The sequence below is a fragment of the Pan paniscus genome, chromosome 2 (genome assembly GCF_029289425.2).
Source record: "Pan paniscus chromosome 2, NHGRI_mPanPan1-v2.0_pri, whole genome shotgun sequence".
NCBI classification, from domain to species: domain Eukaryota; kingdom Metazoa; phylum Chordata; class Mammalia; order Primates; family Hominidae; genus Pan; species Pan paniscus.
Genome location: NC_085926.1, coordinates 118621551 through 118644654, shown reverse-complemented (window position 1 = coordinate 118644654; position 23104 = coordinate 118621551). Strand labels below are relative to the sequence as shown.

The window sequence follows — 23104 nt, the reverse complement described above, 5'->3', positions numbered from 1 at the left end:
CAAACTGTGTAAAAACCAAAGGCAATTGTGTAACTGGTTAAATAAGCTTGCTGGACATTGTCCCTGTGTATGAGTTAGGCAATTCTTTCAGCTAGTTTGAGTGACGCACTGACTAGTGAAGCGCAGTGAAGCAGTGGGAACCGGAATATCCAAAGAGTGGTTTGAAGGAGAAAGAAGCATTGTGGCTTTATATCCTCTGGGCCTGGGTTTCCTGAAGTCATCACACATAGAGGAGAGAGAAAATGGCTGAGTTAAAGGTAAGAAACCATCTGACAAGTTTGCTATGGCTTCTTCAGCCAAAATTTATGGAAGTTTCTGAGAACTCCAGGGTATCAGAGTTGGAAAAGACTTAGAGAGGCCCTGGTTCAAACCCCTGTGTTCAGAGGCTTCCCTGTGGTGTCTGTGGGCACAGCTGGAGCTGAAGAACAAGGGAAAGATGATAAAGGAAAGAAATGAAGCTCTTATTGGTCATCCCTTGCCTTTGTTCATTTCAATTATTGTCTTGGAAATCTGTAGACATCCTAAGAGCTCCCCTCCACTACGGACATGCACGTTTCTCTCTATGTCTTTTTCCCACCCCCTGCTCTGACACCTTCCCATTGCTGCAGCCTCATGGACCACTTCCGGTGACCAATTAGATATGCTTGATCTATTTAGTTAATTAAGGCTCTGAATCAGCCCTTGGCCAGAAGAAGCACCTCCTCTAGGAAATCATTCCTTCTTTTTAGTAATACGCAATTGAAAAGTATGTGTGGGTTATGTGCTGTTAGGTGCTAAGCATTTTAACTATGAATTAACTCATAATCCTCAAAATAAATCTGGGGTATAGAGAGAGGTTCTTGTTTCAATTAGAAAAGTAATGCTTGGAGAGACTATGATTTGCCCAAGGTCACTGCCAATAGATGACTTGATTAGAAACAGGGTATGTTTGAATGCGAAGTCCAGGCTCAAAAAGGGGCCTTAGTGGCTCCTACTAGACTGGTATCTTAAGGCAAGGAAAACAGAATATGTCCCTAATATCTAAAACCATGCCTAGTGCCCAGGCCAGGCTTGCATCAATGCTCAACACATGCATGTGTAACTGAACAGAACTGCCCAGAACCTTGGCTCAGGCCAAGTGGGCCAGACCACCCCACAACAGACATCTTCCCAGAATGCAGGGTTTGAGAAGTGCCCTAATGCCCTCTAACTGATGCTGAGTTTGAAGAATCCATCAGTTAAGGGGAGGTGTTTCTGAGTTTGAAGAATCAAACACCTTCCTAATTGGTAGGAATCCTGAAAACACTCCACACCGGAGTAAAAGACTTTGGTTTTTTATCTTTATGCCTGACTAAAAGTTAACTCTCATTCTTTCATTCAGCAAATATTTTGTGCTAGTGCATGACACTGCAGATTAATATCATAGATGAACTGAGTCTGGGCTAGGTAGAGTCAAAAAAAAAATTTCCTAAAGGAGCCTGTACCTAAACTGAGTCTTCACAGAGAAGTTGGAACTGGCAAAGTGAGGAAGGACGGGGTCTGGAGGGAAGAGTGAGTGCAAAGGCACAGCACATACAGAATGCCTGCATGCTCTAGAATCCAAAACTGTGTCAGCCAAATTTGAGTTGATGGAGGGACAGCCAAACTGAGATACCCAGGCGGTGGTTGGATTTATGGATCTGGATTTCAGGGGAGTGGGCAGGGCTAGGGGAATAGAACTGAGGGTCATGATGTCAGTGGTAGGAGTTGAAGTCTTGGAAGAAAGAGTAGATAGAAACTTTGTTTTCTGATGAACATTCTATGAGGAAGTTCAGCAGAGGTTGGAAACATCTTTGCCATTTATAAATAAATTTTATGTAAAATCCTATCCTGCTGTCATGTTTAAGCAACTTATTATGCACAGCACCAGGACATCAATGTAAATTGCATGCCAGTCTTTGCTCTCAGTTTCAAAGGCATTCTTCCCTGCCTGCTGTCTAATCTTTACAAAGAAAGGTTAACTCCAGAGGTCAGGAATCTGAACACAGAAAACCAGATTGCATCATATTCATTCTAATCAATAAACATTATATAATTTTTAAAACTGTTTCTCATCTTTTATTTCTTCTTTTTAGTGAATATGTCAACACAAAGCCGTAAATGAAATCACATTTACACAAAAGTACAACTGGGGTAAGAAAATTCAAAAGATAAAGTAATAAAATTAAATTTAAAATGAAATACCCTATGTATTTGAGTAAGTTGCTTAGCTTCTCCCAACCTTGGTTTCCTCATTTCTAAAACGAAGAACTTGCTTAATATTCAGGCTCTGGGCCCCACCACCAAATCCTTGATTCACTGGCTCTGGGTCTGTATGTAACAAGCTTCTGGAGTGATTCTAATGATTAGCCAGAGACAGGACCTACTATTCTACGTAACTGATTTCCTCTTGCTGCTGTAAAAAATTACCACAAATTTATTGGCTTAAAACAACACAAATGTATTATCTTGAAGTTGTGGAGGTCAGAAGTCTGAAATCGGTTTCACTGGGCTAAAGTCGAGGTGTCAGTGTGGCTGTTTCTTCTGGAGACTCTATGAGAGATTGTGTTTTCCTGCCTTTTCCATGGATTCTGTTTCCTCTTCTAGAGGCTACCCACATTCCTTGGTTTGTAGCCTCTTCCTCGATCTTCAAAAAAATGTATCTCTGCTTTTGTAATCACGTCACATTTTCTCCTCTTATAAGTCAAATCTCCCTTTGCCTCCCTCTTATGATGACACTTGTGATTACATTTAGGATACACCCAAATAATTAGGATATCTCCCCATCCCAAGATCCTTAATCATATATGCAAAAGTCTGTTTGGCTAGAAAAGGTAATACTCACAGGTTTCAGGGGTTAAGCCATACATATCTTTCAGAGTGAGCCATTAGCCATTATTCAGCCTACTGCGATAATGTGCAAGTTCCCTTTACAATCTATGTTCTATGTTCCCATCAAGGTTAATTAGAAATATTAGACTCTTTTTCCACAGAAAAAAAAAATGTAGCAGTAGTTTCATCTCTACCCTGACTTCTCTCTCTTTCCTTCATGCCCAGTAAGAGGAAGTGAGGTGCACCATCTGTTCATCTCATCGGGTGTTACCTAGAATCAGAGTCAGGAGAAAGCACCTCATAAAACTACTCTGACAAGTAAACCATATCCTGGGGACCAGGTGAGAATTAAAAAGCTGTATACTCATAAGCTGCCAAAGAGCTGATGGTACTGAAGTCACATGGAGCTCAGGAATTTATTCTTGCATTTAGAAAGTATGCATATAATTCTCTTGAAAAGAAATGAAATCATATTTTTCTGTCGGATCAAATTATTCAGAAATCCGAACTGTAGAAAACATACAAACACACTTGCTTAATGTTAGCTTTTTAATCTTATTTTTGTACACAGTATACTTTTACATAGGCACTGAACCAGCTGGAAATGAATGCTTGGATTTTCGCAGCTGATAAAAGCAGAGTTCAGATTCTGTCCTTGAGCTCAATGTCTGGAGAAAGCAGCTGTGAATACTGCTTCCTTAATTCAGATGCCTTTGGCCGTGAGGGGCATGGCATTTTAAAGCTGCAATAAACTCTGTACTTCTTCTCTCAGGGGATTAGAAAAACCAATTGATTTGATAGTGACTCAGCAGTTTTCACCTTCCTCTTTAGCCAATGCCCTGCAGCTAAGATTGAAAAACGGATTCAGAACTCACACCTCTTGGTGCTTGGTGGCTCCCTTCCAAACCATCAGCTGTTCTTTCTACTTTCTTTCCTATTTTTTAAAGCACAGTCTGAATCAAGTGCTTCAGAACCATTTATGCTAACTCGTGTTCCAAACACATAACCCTGAACCCTCTTCTAAGGCCACCAGTTACAAAGAATGGGGAAGGTTAATGAGTAACTCCACCAGTGCCTGCCAGAAAGCTCAGCTGTACTCCAGCCTTCCTTCCTCTCTTGCAGAGAGAAACAATGCGGCAGTTGAACAAAGCGAAGGCACTGTAATGCCCAGTGGCTTCAGTCACAGGCTGGTCTAAAATTCCATTTCACAGAATTGAAGATAATTTGGGGTTATTACCAATTCTCAGCAGCTCAAATTCAATCCCGTTGATGGTGAGCATGGGGTTCATTTTGAGAGTAGAAAATTGGATGCAGTGGAGAATCAGAATGTTAGATGGTCTCTGCCATTTCCCCAAAGATATCATCCTAACTGCATGCTGCTGCTTTTAACAAATCAGTATACAACTTAGTATTTTTTGTGTTGACAAATTTTCAAATATACAAAATATTGAGTCTGAAGGCAAAAAGAATAATTTTTCACTTCCATTGCTTCCTAAGTCATAACATTCACATCTGATATTTCTTCCAAATACAGACTGTTGTTGGCCTGATCATCACTCACACATCCAGGCTTGTTACATCTCCACGCCACTGAGTATAAGGGAACCTGCCCCAATATTCACATAGGTTCTTTTCTATTTTCCCTAAGCATCGGCCAACTTTAGAAATAAAGGGACAGAGTACAAAGGAGAGAAATTTTAAAGCCGGGCATCTGGGGGAGGCATCACATGTCGGTAGGTTCCGTGATGCCCCGCAAGCCACAAAAACCAGCAAGTTTTTATTAGGGATTTTCAAATGGGGAGGCAGTGTGCAAATAGGTGTGGGTCACAGACATCAAGTACTTTACAAGGTAATAGAATATCACAAGGCAAGTGGAGGCAGGGTGAGATCACAGGACCACAGGACCGAGGCGAAATTAAAATTGCTAATGAAGTTTCGGGCACCATTGTCATTGATAACATCTTATCAGGAGACAGGGTTTTTGGGATCAACTGGTCTGACCAAAATTTATTAGGCGGGAATTTCCTCTTCCTAATAAGCCTGGGAGCGCTGTGGGAGACTGGGGTCTATTTCACCCCTGCAGTCTCGACCATAAGAGACAGGCGCACCTGGGGGGGGCTGTTTATAAGCCTATACCTCCTGGCTCGTATTCTCTTTCTCAGGGATGTTCCATGCTGAGAAAAAGAATTCAGCGATATTTCTCCCATTTGCTTTTGAAAGAAGAGAAATATGGCTCTGTTCTGCCCGGCTCACCAGCAGTCAGAGTTTAAGGTTATCTCTCTTATTCCCTGAACAATTGCTGTTATCCTGTTCTTTTTTCAAGGTGTCCACATTTCATGTTGCTCAAACACACGTGCTGTACAATTTGTGCAGTTAATGCAATTATTACAGGGTCCTGAGGCGATATACATCCTCCTCAGCTGACAGGATTAAGAGATTAAAGTAAAGACAGGCATAAATCACAAGGATATTGATTGGGGAAGTGATAAGTGTCCATGAAATCTTTACAATTTATGTTTAGAGATTGCAGTAAAGACAGGCATAAGAAATTACAAAAGTATTAATTTGGGGAACTAATAAATGTCCATGAAATCTTCACAATCCACGAACTTCTGCCATGGCTTCAGCTGATCCCTCCGTTTGGAGTCCCAGACTTCCCGCAACAACTGAGAACTCTGGAGGGCCTACCCTTCACCCACTTCCACCCTTCTTATATCTCTTAAGGAGCTGTGTTCAGATGGTTACATTTCGCTCGCTGAGCAAGACTGCATTTTCATTATCCTGGGCTAAAATCAATTGGTATTTAAGTTAGAGCAAAAAGTGTTCTAACCCTATTTACAGCAGCACACATACACTTACATTAGAATTGGCTTTAAGGGAAAAATTCAATCAATCGACAAATTTCCACTGATTACCTTCTATGAGCCAAGACTGCCATAGTCTCAGCCTTCATGCAGCTTATAGGCTAGCAAAAAAGCCAGACAGTGCACAAGAACTCACAAGTGTGTTGAGTGTTGCAAGAGTAAGTTTCAGGGGCTCTCCATGACTTACCTGGTTTAGAAACCCTTTAACTTTTTTTTTCTCTGGGTGTAAAGTGAAGAGATGGCAATCAGAGTAGGTTCCATTGTGTCATTGTGAAAAGATGCTGGGCTGGCATGTCTCCTGAAGGCCACCCATATCTTTAAACTTTATTTTCATGCATTCGCACAAATATAGATGTGTTCCATAGATGAGGCAGATAGCAGAGGCTTCTGCCTACAGCAAGGCTAGTTTGGAGAGGGTTTTGCTGTCAGGGTTGGACCCACACACCTCTTCATAGATGCTTTTTCTTTTTTTTCCCAGAGTTTGAAAGGGAAATGGAGTCTCAAGTTCAGGGAGGTTACAGTGTAGACCCACAAATCAGCTAAGTACAGCTAAGGGTGGAGAAGTCTATGCAATATCCAGCACTCTTCTGATTAATTAGAAGTCTTTAAAATTCACAGAAAGCATATTGTCTTCCCTAAATGATTCATATGTCAAGACACAGTAAAGATATTATATGTGGAACATCATACACAAACATAGGTCCATATAGAAATTCTTACCTTAGTAAACTGCCAATTTTCTGAAATGCTCTTTAAATCCTGCTAATGGTGGCATTTGTGTCTTTGTCACCTACAGTACATTTCTGGATTTGGGAATGAGTGTTCTTCAGAGGATCCTCGCTGCCCAGGTTCCCTGCCAGAAGGACAGGTATGAGCAAATAAAGTGCTTAGAAGAGCTCTGAATCCTATTCCTGGATGACTAGCTTTCAGGCCAAAGTGCCTCCACCCACCGTGGCTCTTCCAATCTAGCCTGTGAACTGTCTAGGGGTTTCCCAAGTCATAGGGGCAATGAAGATACAGAGCAATGACAACACAAAAGATTAAAATTGGATTGGTGGCACAGCAGCCAATCCAAACTAGTAAAATTAACTGTAGGGTTTCCAGTAGGATCCCCAAAAATCCAGGGTTAAAGAGAATCCCTCATATTCCCCTTGAACACCATGGATGTGAGCATTATGATAAAATAACAAGGTGCTTTCACATGTATGCACAAAGATGTGCATACTAGTGCTGGTTAGAAAAGCAACAACACAGGAAACAAAAATATTTTCAAAACTTTTTGCAGGCCGTATCATAGCAAAAAAAAATCCTCATTTCTTAAAAAAAAAAGGAAAAAATGCCTGATTATTACAGGGTTACAGGTATAATAGGGTCACAATTTTGGAGGATAAGAATGCAAGGAAAAATACCAACATGTGAACGCTTGGTTATTTCTGGTTGTGAGATAATGGGTGATATCATATAGTTTATACATTTTCTACAATAAATATATATTACTTTTATAATCAGGGGGCAAGTCACATCAAAAGTTGTTACAAGAAACATATCGGGTTGCAGATGGTCATGTGCAGTCGCCCAGAGCATCCCCATCCCCCTACTGAGTTGGTTGGTGGGAAGGTGGGATGCTTTTCGGATGGGAGTAATATTGTTTATTGCATCCTTTGTTTCAGAATAATCCTCAGGTCTGCCCCTACAATCTCTATGCTGAGCAGCTCTCAGGATCGGCTTTCACTTGTCCACGGAGCACCAATAAGAGAAGGTACAAGGATTAGATGAATTCTGACCTGCAGACTGTGGGTACTATGACAGGGACTTTGTGCTGCCTCCTTCCCCTGGGCCACAGCCTCCCAGAGCTGCCCAAGATCCTGCTTCTTATAGGCTATGGTCTGGGTCATGGTCAGAAGAGAATGAACTTCCTGCCAGCTAGCACCAAGTGACTGGTGGAAGAAGGTGAAGGAAAGCTGCACAGAGCTGGGAAAATACACATGTCCAGTTCCATTTACAAATTATCTCCTATATTCAGAAGGAAATATTCCTAATAGTTTGGTCTTCTTCTAAAGACTGTCCTGTTGAGTTTTGGCTTGGGGTTTACCTGTTTTGTTTTGTTTTATAATGACTAAGTCACAATTATGGAAGATTCAGAGCAATATCTTTCTCAGCTGACTGGAGGTATGTTCTTTGCAAGAAAATGTTGGGTAAACGAAGTTTGGATAGTTAAAAAGTCACATATTATGGCCCACTGTGGTTTGAATTAATGAGGTTTTTACTCTGGTATTCGCCTTTGCTAGAAACCAGCATATTCCTTTACATACTGTGCCATGTTCCATGTTTGCTGTAATCCTACATCCAGGTCAATGAACGTAATCCCTTGATTAACTCATATCAGGCAGGTTGGATGCAGTATGTGTTATAGTTTTGGGAGGCAGTAAGTGTTATGATTTAAACAAATAGTGTCTAATTATAAAAATTTTAGGCTGAGGTATTTGTGAAGAGGAATGCTGCTGGTATTAGAGACTCGGGGAGAAGGGCATGTGGTCTTGTACTGCTTAGTAGGGCAGCCTGGGTTTATCTCCACAGGTCCTTCTGAGAAGCAAATGAGATAGTAAGTAAAAAACTATAATGGACCACACAAATGATAAAGATTGCAAGGTTTAATCATGGCCACCCTGGAGGCAGGCCCCCTAAGTATAAATCCTGGCTCCTTTTCCAGCTGTGTGGCCTTGGGTAAATCATCTGCCCTCTTGGATCCTCTAGTTCTTCATTCGTAAAACAAAGATAATTATAGTACCTATTTCATAGCTGTGGTGAGGATTAAAAGAAAGGATGTGTGTAAAGCACATTAGCTTAGCTTAGCACATTGGCACAGGCACATGGTTAGTGCTCAGTTAATGCTAGTTATTGTCATGATAACTATCATTAAGTATTGCCATCATAGCAGAGTTTCTGCCTCATTTCCAGGGTATCTCTAGGAGGCTGTCAAGAGAACTGGGCATGATATGTGGCAAGTGCTATGTTACAATGTCAATATCAACAGTACTTTTCTCTCAATAGATATATGCGTGGGAAGAGGAAGAGATAGAGAAAGATTTCTATACATGTCAAAAATCAGGGGATAATTCCTTCACTATTTAATCATCTCTCTCTCTCTCTGTAAGCCCAAATAGGGTAAGATAAGCACGCAGATAATTCTGTCCATTCTAATTTATGACAACCTGTCCTCTATGACTATGTTCTTGACTTTATGGCCCATTCCCTAACAGGCCACCTGGTCTCCGGATTCTGCAGCCTGTCCCCATTATTCAGCAATATCTTCAGCCAGCAGGAGCTGAGCTTTGTTCCAGCAGGCTGAAAAGGAGCTGTTGGCATTTCATTAAGAAGCTGGCACTGTTCCCTGAATCAGAATTAAATCTCTGTTCAGGGCAATGTAGTACTGCCTGGGGACTTTTATAAACTCAGCTAAAAAATAAGGGACACTAGGTATGGCTCACCCATCTATTTAGAAGAACTCTTCAAAGATATCCACAAGAATTTTGTGGAAATGCTTCCCACTCAAAATCTTCAGTGGGAAAATGGGACCAGTCTTATCCATAAGTAGGCCAGCCTGAAATTCTTAGTTACTACTCATCTGAACCATAGCATACAGGGCCACCACAAAACTATTAAAGAGTCTATCTACCTACCTACGTACCTACCTACCTATCAGGGATTAATTTTTATCAGATTAGCTAGCTGATTGATCCCTTGGGTCTTGAAAAGGCAAAAGTCTGGAGAGAGAATTTGGAAAATGTGGACTGTGATAAAAATTCAGAAGATTAAGAGAAGAAAGGCAATTTAACAAACACATGATAAGCCAGCAGTTACTGTATGCCAGGCATTTTTGGTACACAAACTCTCTGAGTTCTCACAACAATCTTAGGTGACAAGGATGAAGAACATAAGGTTCAGGAAGTCTAGTAACTCTCCCAGGATCACACAGGTGGTTCCAAGACATACACACATGCTCTGAACTTCATATACTGGGAGCTGGAGAGGCTTAGTAAGACCAAGGTCTGAGGTCACATCATCAAGAGATGGAGGAATCAAATGGAAACTAAACAGATCTAGCCCTTTTTCCCCCAGATGGCTCAATGTTGGGCCAGGCCAACTCAACTCACTGAGGTAGACTGTCCTTGGTCTTGAAAGGGCCAGAGCCTGTTGATTCAGGTCTGGTCTTCCGTTGTCCTTCTGTATTTTGTCAGGGTAGTACCCTCTGAAAGGACTTGGGTCCCTCTTAGTGAGCTTCAATGTCCCTTCCAACTTCTGGAAGGTCTCATCCTGGTGTCCTTTCAGATTCCTTTATCAGAGTCTTCTTCCCTTCCTGAAGCCTGAGATCTGGTCCTGGTAGAGAGGACACACTTTAAAAAGAAAAGAAAGAAAAACAAATAAAGGCATAAATGTACTACAATAAAACATGGACATACACTCTTATAATTTTGGAGTACAGAAGTGTTAATTTATTTTTATTTTATTTTAAGTTCCAGGGTATAGGTGCAGGATGCACAGGTTTGTTACATAGGTAAATGTGTGCCCTGGTAGTTTGCTGCACCTATCAACCTATCACCTAAGTATTAAGCCCAGCATACATTAGCCATTTTTTTAATGCTCTCCCTCCCCCAACTCCCACCCCCCAACAGGCCCCAGTGTGTGTTATTCCCCTCACTGTGTCCATGTGTTCTCATTGTTCAGCTCCCACTTATGAGTGAGAACATGCAGTGTTTGGTTTTCTGTTCCTGCTTTAGTTCGCTGAGAATATTGGCTTCCAGTTCCATCCATGTCCCTGCAAAGGACATGATCTCATTCCTTTTTATGGCTGCATAGTATTCCATGGTGTATATGTACCACATTTTCTTTATCCAGTCTATCATTGATGGGCATTTGGGTTGATTCTATGTCTTTGCATTGTGAATAGTGCTGCAATAAACATACGTGTGCATGTATCTTCATAACAGATTGATTTATATTCCTTTGGGTATACACCCAGTAATGGGATTGCTGGGTCAAATGGTATTTCTCATTGTAGGTCTTTGAGGAATCACCACACTGCCTTCCACAATGGTTGAACTAATTTACATTCCCACCAACAGTGTAAAAGCATTCTTATCTCTCCACAGCCTTTCCAGAATCTTTTTCTCTTATAAATTAATATCAAAAAGACTAACCCAATAGAAAATGATAAAGGACTTCTACAAGTAATTCACAGAAAAACTATAAAGAGCCAATAAATAGACTTGATTTTTGGAAATATTTTGTATTTTCTAATTCATAATAAAGGAAATACAAAATAAAATGAGATACTATTTTCCACCTAAAACACTAAAATTTTTAATAATACTCCAGATTTGTGAAGATGTGGGTGACCAGGCACTCTCACACGTTGTTAGTATGATAATAAAGAGTTAAAATGATCTGATAATTTTGTTTAGAAATGCATTGGACGTATCTGAAAGAATATATAAGAAATATATAAGAAAATCACTAAGCTCTGATGCCTCTGAGGAATAGCCCTGAAGAAACTGGAGGACGAAGGTGCCATTTACCTTTCAGGACTTTTTAATTACTTGAATTATTTTTACCTTTGGCATGTATTACTTTTGTAATTTTAAAGGAGAAAATTGATTTACTATTTCAAAAATAACAAAGATACCACCCATATTCTCTCAAGCTGCGTAGAACTCATTGTTCTTGCCTTCCAGAGCAAGGACTAGCATCCTATGATACACACATAAGCTAATGTTTTTCTATGGATTTTCCTACACAGATATCCCTCAAGGTACTTCCCCTTCCCTTATAGTTTTTAGAAAAGACAGTTCTTCATTTTTTGGCAGCATGGATATAACCATGAGTCAGAGTCCATTTGAAGCATGATGGGTGGAATGAAAAAGTGAGAAGAGGCCAGGGCTGTGGGCAGCAGATGGCCATAAAAAGTGATGCTGTATCATTGCTTCACTGCTTCACACATTAGAGCCCACAGGTCGTTGTTGACTTGAGTGTCTTCCTGATGGTACTGCCTGAGCCATTCTGTGTATCACTCAGAACATTACTCTAAGGCTTGTATATCTTGTATGTTTTTCCCTCTAGCTGGCTGTATAGGATTCTACCTTCAGTTTCTCACAAGCCCTTTGAATCCATTGACGAAGGCCATGTCACTCACAACTGGGATGAAGTTGATCCTGATCCTAACCAGGTAACCTGGTCCTGTGAATTGAAGCATATCATATACCCAAAGCCTTGACTAGAAATACCTAAATAGAATACCATGGTCATTGGAAAAAATAGATAGTTTTTTAAAGTATTATTTTAATAAATGCTAAAGTGTGTCTGTTTTCTGCTCAAACTTGGGTGGTGTATTAGTCCATTCTCATGCTGCTATGAAAAAATAACCAAGACTGGGTAATTTATAAAGGACATATTTTTAATTGACTCACAGTTCTGCATGGCTGGGGAGGCCTCAAGAAACTTACAATCATGGCGGAAAGGGAAGCAAACACATCCTGCTTCATATGGCAGCAGGAGAGAGAAGTGTTAAGCGAAAGGGGGAAAATCCCCTTATAAAACTATCATATCTTGTGAGAACTCACTATCATGAGGGTAACCATCCCCATGATTCAATTACCTCCCACCATGAAGGTCCCTCCCACAAAATGTGAGGATTATGGGAACTATAATTCAAGATGAGATTTGGGTGGGACACAGCCAAACGATATGAGGTGGGAATTTTGGAAATGATGGATTGATTATGTATATACATATTGTTAAAAGAAAAACCTTTGACAAATCTAATTTAACAGAGTTTAATTGGGCAAAGGACAATTCACAAATTATTCTACCTGAGCCGGGATAGGTTCTGAGAGATTCCAGTGCAGACACTAGTAGAAGACGATTTATGGACAGAAAAAGGAAAGTGATGTACAGAAAACAGAAATGAGGTACAGAAATAACCAGATTGGTTGCAGCTCGGCATATGACTTACTTGAACACAGTTTTAACAATGTGTCACAATGATTGGCACAAGAGTAGGTTACACATCCAATTAGGTTATGGTTCACTATGTATGGAGAAACCTTTAGGCAGAACTTAAAATATGTAAGGAAGCAACTTTAGGATAAACTTGATTAACAGTCTGCATGTGTGTGTGTGTGTGTGTGCACATGCGCAAATAAGCTTGTATTTTTCTAGCCTTATGGCATATAGATGGACACAGGAGTAGTTCGGACTTACTAGAACTGCTCAGGTGAATTGGATGAGCGGAAATTTTATAGGTTGGTCAAAATATTTTATATTTTATAGGTTGGTCAAAATATCTACATGCTCATGGGTTTTTTTTTGTTTTTAATCTAAACTTACCACAAAATATAGAAAATACATTCAATACAGACATCTTGGAAGAGAGGCCTTTGAAATCTGGCATAGGGGTGAGAGTCTTGCTATCTGGGCTGAATTATGCAAGTCTATTGTGGTCACAGATCACTATCACAGTCTCTTCAGACCTAGGACTTCCATTCTTTTTCTAGGAGTTTCCTCCTTTTGGTCTAGTAATAGTGGGCGTTTTCTCTGATTATCGTTATTACTTACGTACTCTGCTTGCAGAGTATATAAGATAGAATGAGACAGAACCAGTACTATAGCAATGAGATAGACTCAGTGCTATAAAGGACTGAGCTCTTTTTTTTAACCTTCTGAGAACCCCAGTGTATTGCCTTTGTCCCTGAGTTTAGGTACATGTTGCTGATAATAGGTATGTAGGGCAGGAAGAAAAACAGACCTGGGTTTGCATCCCTGCCCATCTACTTACTAGCTGTGTCTTAAGCTATGATGTTTCAATTGTAAAATGGGATGATAACATTTGCCTCACAGTGCTATTGTGAAGATTATGAGAGAATAGGTGTGAACCTGCTTCATACAATGCCTGGCATGTGATAGGCAAGAACCATGATTCTGATACAGCTATTTATATTTACCTGAATTTACATTATTCAGGTAACTTTATTTCTTCATTTTATATTATTTTTTACTCTGAAGGCTTCTTCTGCCCTCTTTCCCTCCCTCCTACTCTCTCTCTCTCCTCCCTCTCTCCCCACCCCGCCACTTTCCACAACCCAAGGAAATCTCCTGCTTCCCCTTTGTTTACCATGACATTTTGTCTATACCTGCAAATCTCCCTCCCCTAAGTGCTTAGACTTTTTATAAGACAAAAGTCAAAATAATTTATAGACACCTTTGGTTTCCTGCCCAGTTCTCTCTCTTGTCTTAATTATGGAAATCTCAGCGAAATAAGCATCTGCTTGAATGTTACCACCCCTCTCTACCAGGGACAGGAAGGGAGGGAGGCATTTAGGGTGGAAAAATGTGAATTGGTATTTAAAATACTATCTACCTCATAGCCACTTTGAAACTAAGATATTTTGTCTAAATAATTGACCCTTAAACTCGTATGAAGTTTAATGCATAAAGCAGACATCCTCCCTGGTCCCCAGCTGGCCTATATATTGCCTTTAAGCACATTGCAAAATGCAGCCCCTATTCTAACCCCCAACCCCTTAGACTCAGTCCCCCACACAAAGGGACACAGATGAGGCATTCAGCTCCTCCCTTTCCCCTTCAGTCGGACAAGGCCCTTGCGCAGGGCACAGCTTGCACAACCAACCTGGGGACCCTGACTTCACCTCATTCCTGCGTCTCATGTGGATTCAAGTAATATGGGTATAGTAATTATGTATATGAAGTTAACTAAATGAGGGATTATAAGAAAAGTCCATGGGCAGATTTGGATAATTTAAATTATTGTTTATTTATAATGAAAAATAATTATTTATTATTATTTTGCTTCAAGATAGCAATCAAATCAGTAGAGGTTAACAGGGTAGGCTGGGGAGTTCCAGGGCTCCTGCCTGCTCATGTCGATCACAACAATTTTCTAAGCCTCTCAACCTTAATAAATCTTCATAGATCTGTTTATAGTTGTGTGGACAACAGTGGAGCCATACTTCTTTTACATAGTTTTATTCGGGGTGGGGGGTTAGGTTTTAAACCTAACCTTTAAAGAAAATATGTGATGTGACTCTACTTTGAGTGTGATGTGTAATATGCTCAGTAATATACCTTTATTATATATTATTATTTCCTTGACTATCATTGCTACATTTTATTTAACATGAATACACCCTTTCATAGGAATTATTCTGGAGTTCGTGTGACATATCCATGGAAGACAATCTTGTTCTAACACAATTGTTCTAGCTTTGTCTTTTTTTTTTTTTTTTTTTTTTGAGACAAGAGTCTCACCCTGTTGCTCAGGCGGGAGTACAGTGGTGTGATCACAGCTCACTGCAGCCTTGACTTCCCAGGCTCAGATGATCCTCCTACCTCAGTCCCCTGAGTAGCTGGGAATACAGGTGTGCACCACAATGGCCAGCTAATTTTTTGTATTTTTGGTAGAGAAAGGGTTTTACCATATTGCTCAGGCTGGTCTCAAACTCCTGGGCTCAAGCAATCTGCCTGCCTGAGCCTCCCAAAGTGCTGGAATTACAGGCATGCACCACTGCACCCAGCTTAGCTTTGTCTGATTGTATGAGTAAAATATACTTATAAAAACCCAAAAATATTGTAGAAATTAATAAAATATTACTGGACGTCTCCCATCATTAAGTGAGAGTCAAGTATATAAGTTGTACATGTTAATTCATTATTTCATAAATAGTTGACATACATTTTGACCAGGAAGTTTGAAGCAACTGGATTAAAAAGCTTGAGTTAATACAGAGGCATCAAAATAGCTGTATCAGGGTGGGCATGGTGGCTCATGCCTGTAATCCCAGCACTTTGGGAGGCCAAGGCAGGCAGATCACCTGAGACTGGGAGTTTGAGACCAGCCTTACCTGAGGTCAGGAGTTCGAGAACAGCTTGACCAACATGGAGAAACACCATCTCTAATAAAAATACAAAATTAGCCAGGTGTGGTGGTGCATGCCTGAATTCCCAACTACTCGGGAGGCTGAGGCAGGAAAATTGCTTGAACCCAGGAGGCGGAGGTTGTGGTGAGCCAAGATTGCACCATTGGACTACAGCCTGGGCAACAAGAGCAAAACTCCATCTCAAAATAATAATGACAATAATAATAATAGCTGCATTGGAAGTTTCTGCTTGTTTTCTAGCAGACCCTCAGCCCATATTTGTTCCCCTTCTCCCCGCTTCCCATGTTTCCCATTCTAACCTATGGTTAGAATGGCTTTGCTTTTGTCCTTGAACTTGTTGCCTTTCTTCTGTTTTGAATTCCCTGAACACTTTCTATATGGTAGCCACCAAATGAATTTCTTCTCCAATATCTTCCCTGCTCCTTTGAGACCTTGTCTTCACACACACTGGGAGAGATGTGCCTCAGAATTCAATAGTGTCTCAGTGTCTCTGTGAACACCGGCTCCAACCAGGTAGCGATTTATTATCTTTCTGACTTGTGACCTCTGTCACCCGCCAACTACTTCTCTCTCCATGATAAACCCTGGCTGATCTTGCAAAATCTACCCTTTTGTCTTTTCTTTTACACCTTCTTTACAAGTTAATATCTCTTTCCAATTTTACACTTCATTATTTAACCACAGCATTTCGCATTCATCACTTTCTCCCTCATAACCTCCTCCAAATATGTACTCCAGACTCTCAGCAAGAAAGGCTGAGAAAATTATATTTAGGCACCCCTCTGACAGTCCTTCCCAGCTGAAGCCTGTGTGATAGGTATGTCTTCACCTGTCATAGACCAAATCCAATACTTCATCAGCTTCACCAACTATCCACATTAGTCATCTCTGGGAATTTGAAGACCTGAGGATTGCCTGATGATTCCTCCAGTGTAACATTTAGTCCCAAAGGCAGCATCATGCAATATGTGATCAACACTGTCATCCTTGATACCCTCTCAGGAAGACTGGGGGCTGCTCCCCCTAAAGCCTTCATTTTCGTTAGTGTATATTTAATCAGTTATCCAAGAATTAATGCAACCTCTTTTTGAGTGTATTTAAATTCAGCCTGAGGACATAAATTCAATTCATTAATACCTCACATAAGAAGTATACCTAATTTTATGTGTCTGCCTCTAATTTCTGAAGTCTCAGAATTTAATGAACTAATCTACATCCAATTTAACCATGATTTTACAGATTTCAGCTAGAATTCCTGAATTAGCACTTCTCTTTAAGAGTCCTTTAAAATTTATTTTTCTTATTATTTCATTCTAACCTCTTGATTGTTGAAAAATCAGATTCTTGACTCAGTTAAGACTCAGCTGAGAAAATTACCTCTTGGTTCTTAACCAGTATAATTTGGATCAAGTGAGAAATACCTCAAAGCTAATTAAAGAACATATCATAAAATGCCTTCTGTCTCTAGTACATGCAAATTATAAAAAAAAAGTTTCAAAACAATATACCCTTACAGGGTATTTGCTGTCTAATTTGTCAAACTTTCCAGGTTTTGCCATCCTGAAATCCCCTTCCCTCCACAAATGTCTTGGATTTTCCTGCCTCTCTTGCCCAAGTCTGTCCTAGTCACAGCCAGACTCCTTGAGAAATAATCTAAACCCACTTTATCACCCTCATTCACTCTTTAACCCTATGCAATTCAGCCTGCCCAGATGACTCTATTGAAAATATTTATACCCTCTTTACACAATAGTGCATCACTCTCTAATTAATACATATTTTTATTTAAAACTTACATAAAAGTGTCAATGCCCAGTAATTCCACTAACACAGAGTTAACAACTTCTAATGTTTTGGGTTCTTTCAAGTCCTTTCTTTTTGTACATATATGTAAATAAATAATTCCTAGGGTCCCATGTAGCCAGTAACCAAGAGTAATTTAAAATAATATCTGGCCAGGCACAGTGGCTCATGCCTGTAATCCCAGCACTTTGGGAGGCCAAGATGAGAGGTTCACTTGAGTCCAGGAGTTTGAGACCAGCCCTGGCAACATAGCAAGACCCTGGCTCTACACAAATGTGAAAAAAAATTAGCTGAGCATGGTGGCAAGCACCGGTAGTCCCAGGCACTCAGGAGGCTGAGGTGGGAAGACTGCTCGAGCCTGGGAGGTCAGGGCTGTGGTGAGCCCTGTTCATGCCACTGCACTCCAGCCTGGGCAACAGTGTGAAACCCTATCTCGGAAAAAAAAAAAAAAAAAAAAAAGGAAGAGAAAAGAAAGAAGGAAAGAAAGAAAGAAAAGAAAGAGAAAAGAAAAGTTAATCTTTACTTGTTTTTCCTGAAGACATTAAAGAGTATCCAATATATGACCCACAGCAACACTTTTTAAAATCCCCTTTTTCCAGTTTTTCCCAGACTCCAACCCTCTCACATCTGTCTTCTCTCACCTCACCTCTCACCTTCCCCAAGCTCTTCATGCCTTGTCACCATTGATTGTTGGCTTCTCTCTTCCTCCCTGTACATTCTGCCTCTAGAAAATGATACCTGCACTGTAGATCCCCTACCCCATTTGGCTGGGATCACACATGGTGTTATGTGGGATAACACACACATAACAGTGACCTCCATGGCAATACTGGAGTTCAAAGGACTCCAGTGAGAATAGGCAAATCTGAATTTTCTGCAGAGATCAGGGAAGGGAAGAGGAAGAGGCTGTGAATACACTTATAATAGTGCTTTTAAAAAAAATCAGTTACATATATATTTACTATAATTAAGCTGATGGTGTAATGCAGTCTTAGATTATTTTTATTTAAATATCATATTTTGCACCTTTTTCCATGTCTTTTTAAACTTCTTGAGTGTAGATATTTTTGATATTATATTATAATCCAACAAATGTTTATAAAACAATTCCTAATATTGTGAGATATTTGAATTTTTTCCATTTTTGCTATTATGTAGTAAATCCACGCTAAATATAATCCTTTTCTCCTCTACATCCCAGCCTGGAACAACAGACCTCCTTCTTTTCTTCCTGAATCCCCTTTTTTCCCTGGGTTCCATGACATTGCATGATTCCCAAACCTGCAAAATAAGTATTCTTCAAGGTCCTGAACTAGAATCTTGATACAGTTTGACTGTGTCCCCACCCAAATCTCATCTTGAATTCCCACGTGTTACGGGAGGGACCTGGTGGGAGGTAGTCTATCTGCACAAACTCTTTCTTTGCCTGCTGCCACCCAAATGAGATGTGACTTTCTCCTCCTTGCCTTCTGCTATCATTGTGAGGCTTTCCCAGCCACGTGGAAATGTAAGTCCAATTAAACCTTTTTCCTTTATAAATTACTCCTTCTCGGGAATGTCTTTATCAGCAGCATAAAAATGGACTAACACAACTCTCACCTCCCCCTTGTCCTCATCTCCCCTCTGAGAGAAGGGGAAGTACTTACTCTCTCTCTTCCCCTCCTCTTCCTTACTGTCTTTCTTATCCTCCTCTTTTCTTCTCCTTCTCTTCACCCCAACCTTCCCCTTCCCCTCTGTATTGTTCTGCTAGAGCTATCATAACAAAAAGATACTGGGTGGCTTAAGCAAAAGAGATTTATTTTCTAACAGTTCTGGATTCCAAGATTGAGGTATCGGCAGGGTTGCTTTCTTCTGAGGCCTCTCTCATTGACTTGTATCTTCTCCTTGGCTCCTCACATCATCTTCCCTCTGTGTCTATAGCCAAATTTCCTCTTCTTATAAGGACAGCAATCATATCAGATTAGGGTCCACTCTAGTAACCTCATTTAAGTTTAATTATTCCTGTAAAGACTCCATCTCCAAATATAGTCACATTCTGAAATACAGGGGGTTAGGAGTTCAACATATGAATTTGGAGGAGGAACACAATCTAGCCCATAATTCTCTCCTTCTGCTTCTTTTTCCCTCTAAATATCTACTAAGGATTCCCACTCTTTTGGATTCTCTTTGCCTTAGAGATGAAGGGATAGTTGTTGATAAGAAATAATCAAGTGGGACAAACTAACAGGAGGAACTCCTTGAGCAATAGAGGATTTTCCTAGCTCACTACACTGAATCAGGTGCCAAGTCCATAGAATGGTGATGCCTGAGTATACATAAGAGTTACCAGGGGACTTGTTGAAAATGTAGATTCCTCAGTCTTGCTCCCCAGAGATCCCAGTTCAGTAGGTCTGAGGTGGTACTCAGGAGTCTCCCCAGATGACTCCCATGCAGGTTGGTGCTGGACTGCGCTTTAGGAAATTCTGCTGTAGAGTGTGCTTTCAGGATCTCTCTGGTTCCTTTTTTCCTTTTCCTACCTCCACCTGGTTCAGACCTCATTTCTTCTTACCTAGACTATTTTAATGACCTTCTACCTGATTCCTATGTCTTCCCCTCCCTATCCCACACCGTGCTGCCAGAATCAGCGTGCTAAATTATCATCTCAAAAATCTTTAAATCTAACCATCACCCGCCCCCTCCACTGCCCAGCCAATCCAGTGCAGGCTTCCAGATAAGAGCTCAAGAGCTCTGATTCACTATCACAGCCTTTCAGACTCTCCACTCACTTCCATGTCCCCTACCTATCAGTCACACTAGAACCATCGTCATTTTATCTACCTGGGATTTCCTGTTCTTCCATCACAAATACTCACCCATCTAAATCTCACTCACGATTTATGATTCATTTTAAATAATACTTTCTTCATTATGCCCTTTCAATATTTCTCAGAGTATTTAAGGTTCTATGTCTCTATCATCTTCATCTGATCTGCAGTATCCAGTACATGCCTTCTTCCAAATAGAATCGCAAGTATTTGTTGAATTTACTCCCTGATAGTTCAGATCCTATCATTCTATAAATAAATTAGATTGCATTTCTCTAAATGCATTCAGTGGTGTGTGCCAACATTACAGTGCACATTCCCCTGCTCAGCCCTTTTGGACAGCTTGCTAGCTCTTTTTACATTTCATCTCCATCAACTTACATTTCACTTCTTGCAAAGATATTGGAGCTGTCTGCAAACCAGATGATTTCATTGCTTATATCTCTTATTTTCCATATATAAGAATGTTAAATAGGCCCTGTGCCAGGACTTATTCCTGAGAGAACATTTCTATTTACATTTCTCTTCCAAAGTTATTTGCACTGATCCACTTCCTTGTTTTTCTATCATGAGGTTTTCACATTTCCAGGATCTTCTGTAATGGATTATCTGAGGGAAGAGACAATGTCATGTTCACCTCCAGCATCTAGCATAAAATCTGGCACACAGAGAGGTTCAATAAATACTGTTTGAAATAATTAATATAAGGGGATTAGACAAGAAACATTAACCCTGAAGGACCTAAGCAGGGTTAGTGTCCCAGGAATCAGACTGGCCAGGGTGATTCAGCACTGGAGGAACAGTAAACAAAGGTCAATTTGGAAGACCAGGTACAAGACCATTAAAAGGAGGGAAAGCTTGGGTTTAGGAGCCAAGGAGATCAGGAATAATTTGGGAAACAGGTCAAGACAGGCTAAGATCAAAGGGCTCAGGGTGTAGGTTAGTAAGAGGGTCTGAGAAAGTGTTGGCATCAGTTCTTAGTAGAGAAAATTTAACTGTTCTAAACCATCAGTTTTTTCACTTCTAAAATAGAGATGATAATAATAATCATAGGGAGCCTCAGAGAGTTGTTGTGAGAATTAAATGTCATCCAACAAATATTTATTGAGTGACTATTATGTTCTATACTCCGTGCTAGGTGCTAGGTAATGGATTTAAAGCTCTTAGCTTTACATTCAAGGACAAGGTCAAATGAGAATCCAAGTTTTCATCCTTGATGGCTCATCTTCATTTGTAGCCTCATGAAAGACTTTTGTTATGTTTTGTTTTGTTTTTTGAGTACAGGCTGGAGTACAGTGTTGTGATATCAGCTCACTGCAATCTCCTCCTCTTGGGTTCAAGCGATTCTCCTGCCTCAGCCTCCCGAGTAGCTGGGATTACAGGTGCCCACCACCATGCCCGGCTAATTTTTGTATTTTTAGTAGAGACATGGTTTCACCATGTTGGCCAGGCTGGTCTCGAACTCCTCATCTCAGGTGATCTGGCCGCCTCGGCCTCCCAAAGTGCTGGGATTACAGGCGTGAACCACCTCGCTTGGCCTGAAAGACTTTTAGAAATCTAAATTACAGTGACTTGGATCCTCATTATCTATATTCTTGCCTATCACCTCAAAGAACTCCAACGGATCAACCAAAGCCTGATTTCTCTCCACATAATTCATGCTACCTTTTTTTCCTCAAACTTCCAAAGTTTCTGAAGAATTCAAGTGAGCCACTGTTTTATTTTAATCCTTCCTATCTTTCTTAGTCTGGACTGAAACTCACCACCACAAATTACCCTGGATCTCTCTGCTAACAACTATTTATACATTGTATTAGTCCATTCTTGCACTGCTATAAATAAATTCCTGAGACTGGGTAACTTACAAAGAAAGGAGGCTCATAGTTCTACAGGGTGTACAGGAAGCATAGTGGCTTCTGCTTCTGGGAGGGGCCTCAGGATGCTTCCAATCATGGTGGAAGGCAAAGGGGGAGCAAGGTATCTCAGATGGCAGGAGCAGGAGCAAGAGAGAGAGGAGGGAGGTGCTACACGCTTTTAAAGACCAGATCTCATGAGAACTCACTGTCATGAGAACAGCACCAAGAGGGTAGTGCTAAGCCATTCGTGAGAAATCCACCCCCATTATGCAACCACCCCCCACTCTCTCTTGCTCCTGCTCCCATCATATGAGATGCTCCCGTCATATCTTTGCCTTCTGCCATGATTGAAAACTGTCTGAGCCTCTCCAGAAGCAGAAGCTGCTATGTTTCCTGTGCAGCCTGCAGAACTGTGAGCCAATCAAACCTCTTTTCTTTATAAATTACTCAATCTCAGGTCTTTGTTTATAGCAGTGCAAGAACGAACTAACAAAGAAAATTGGTACCAAGGAGTGGGACATTGCTATAAAGATACCTGAAAATGTGGAAGTGACTTTGGAACTGGATAACTGGCAGAGGTTGGAAGAGTGTGGAGGGCTCAGAAGACAGGAAGATGAGGGATAGTTTCAAACTTCCTAGAGACTTGTTAAATTGTAGTGACATGAACAATAAAGTCCAGGCTGAGGAGATCTCAAATGAAAATCAGGAACTTACTGGGAACTAGATCAAAAGTCAAACTTGTTATGCCTTAGCAAAGAACTTGACTGCATTGTGCTCCTGCCCTAGGGATCTGTGGAACTCTGAACTTGAGAATGATGATTTAAGGTGTCTGGTACAAGAAATTTCTAAGCAGCAAAGCATTCAAGATGTGACCAGGCTGCTTCTAACCGCCTATGCCCACATGCATGAGCAAATAAATGACCTGAATTTGGAACTTAAATTTAAAAATAAGTTTAGATTTAAACCTATATTTAAATTTTAACTTGTATTTAAAGGGA

The 23104-nt window shown here is 40.5% G+C and overlaps 1 protein-coding gene across 1 annotated transcript in view; it reads left to right on the top strand.

Annotated features, from left to right (window-relative positions):
- Positions 1-114: 114 nt before the first annotated feature.
- HGD (homogentisate 1,2-dioxygenase) overlaps positions 115-23104 on the top strand; it is a 53993-nt gene continuing 31003 nt past the window's right edge. Inside the window, exons 1-4 of the mRNA XM_003825165.4 lie at positions 115-257; positions 6490-6561; positions 7364-7452; positions 11811-11916. Coding sequence (XP_003825213.1) covers positions 243-257; positions 6490-6561; positions 7364-7452; positions 11811-11916 — 282 coding nt within the window. The 5' untranslated portion in view covers positions 115-242. The remainder of the gene's footprint in view (positions 258-6489; positions 6562-7363; positions 7453-11810; positions 11917-23104) is intronic.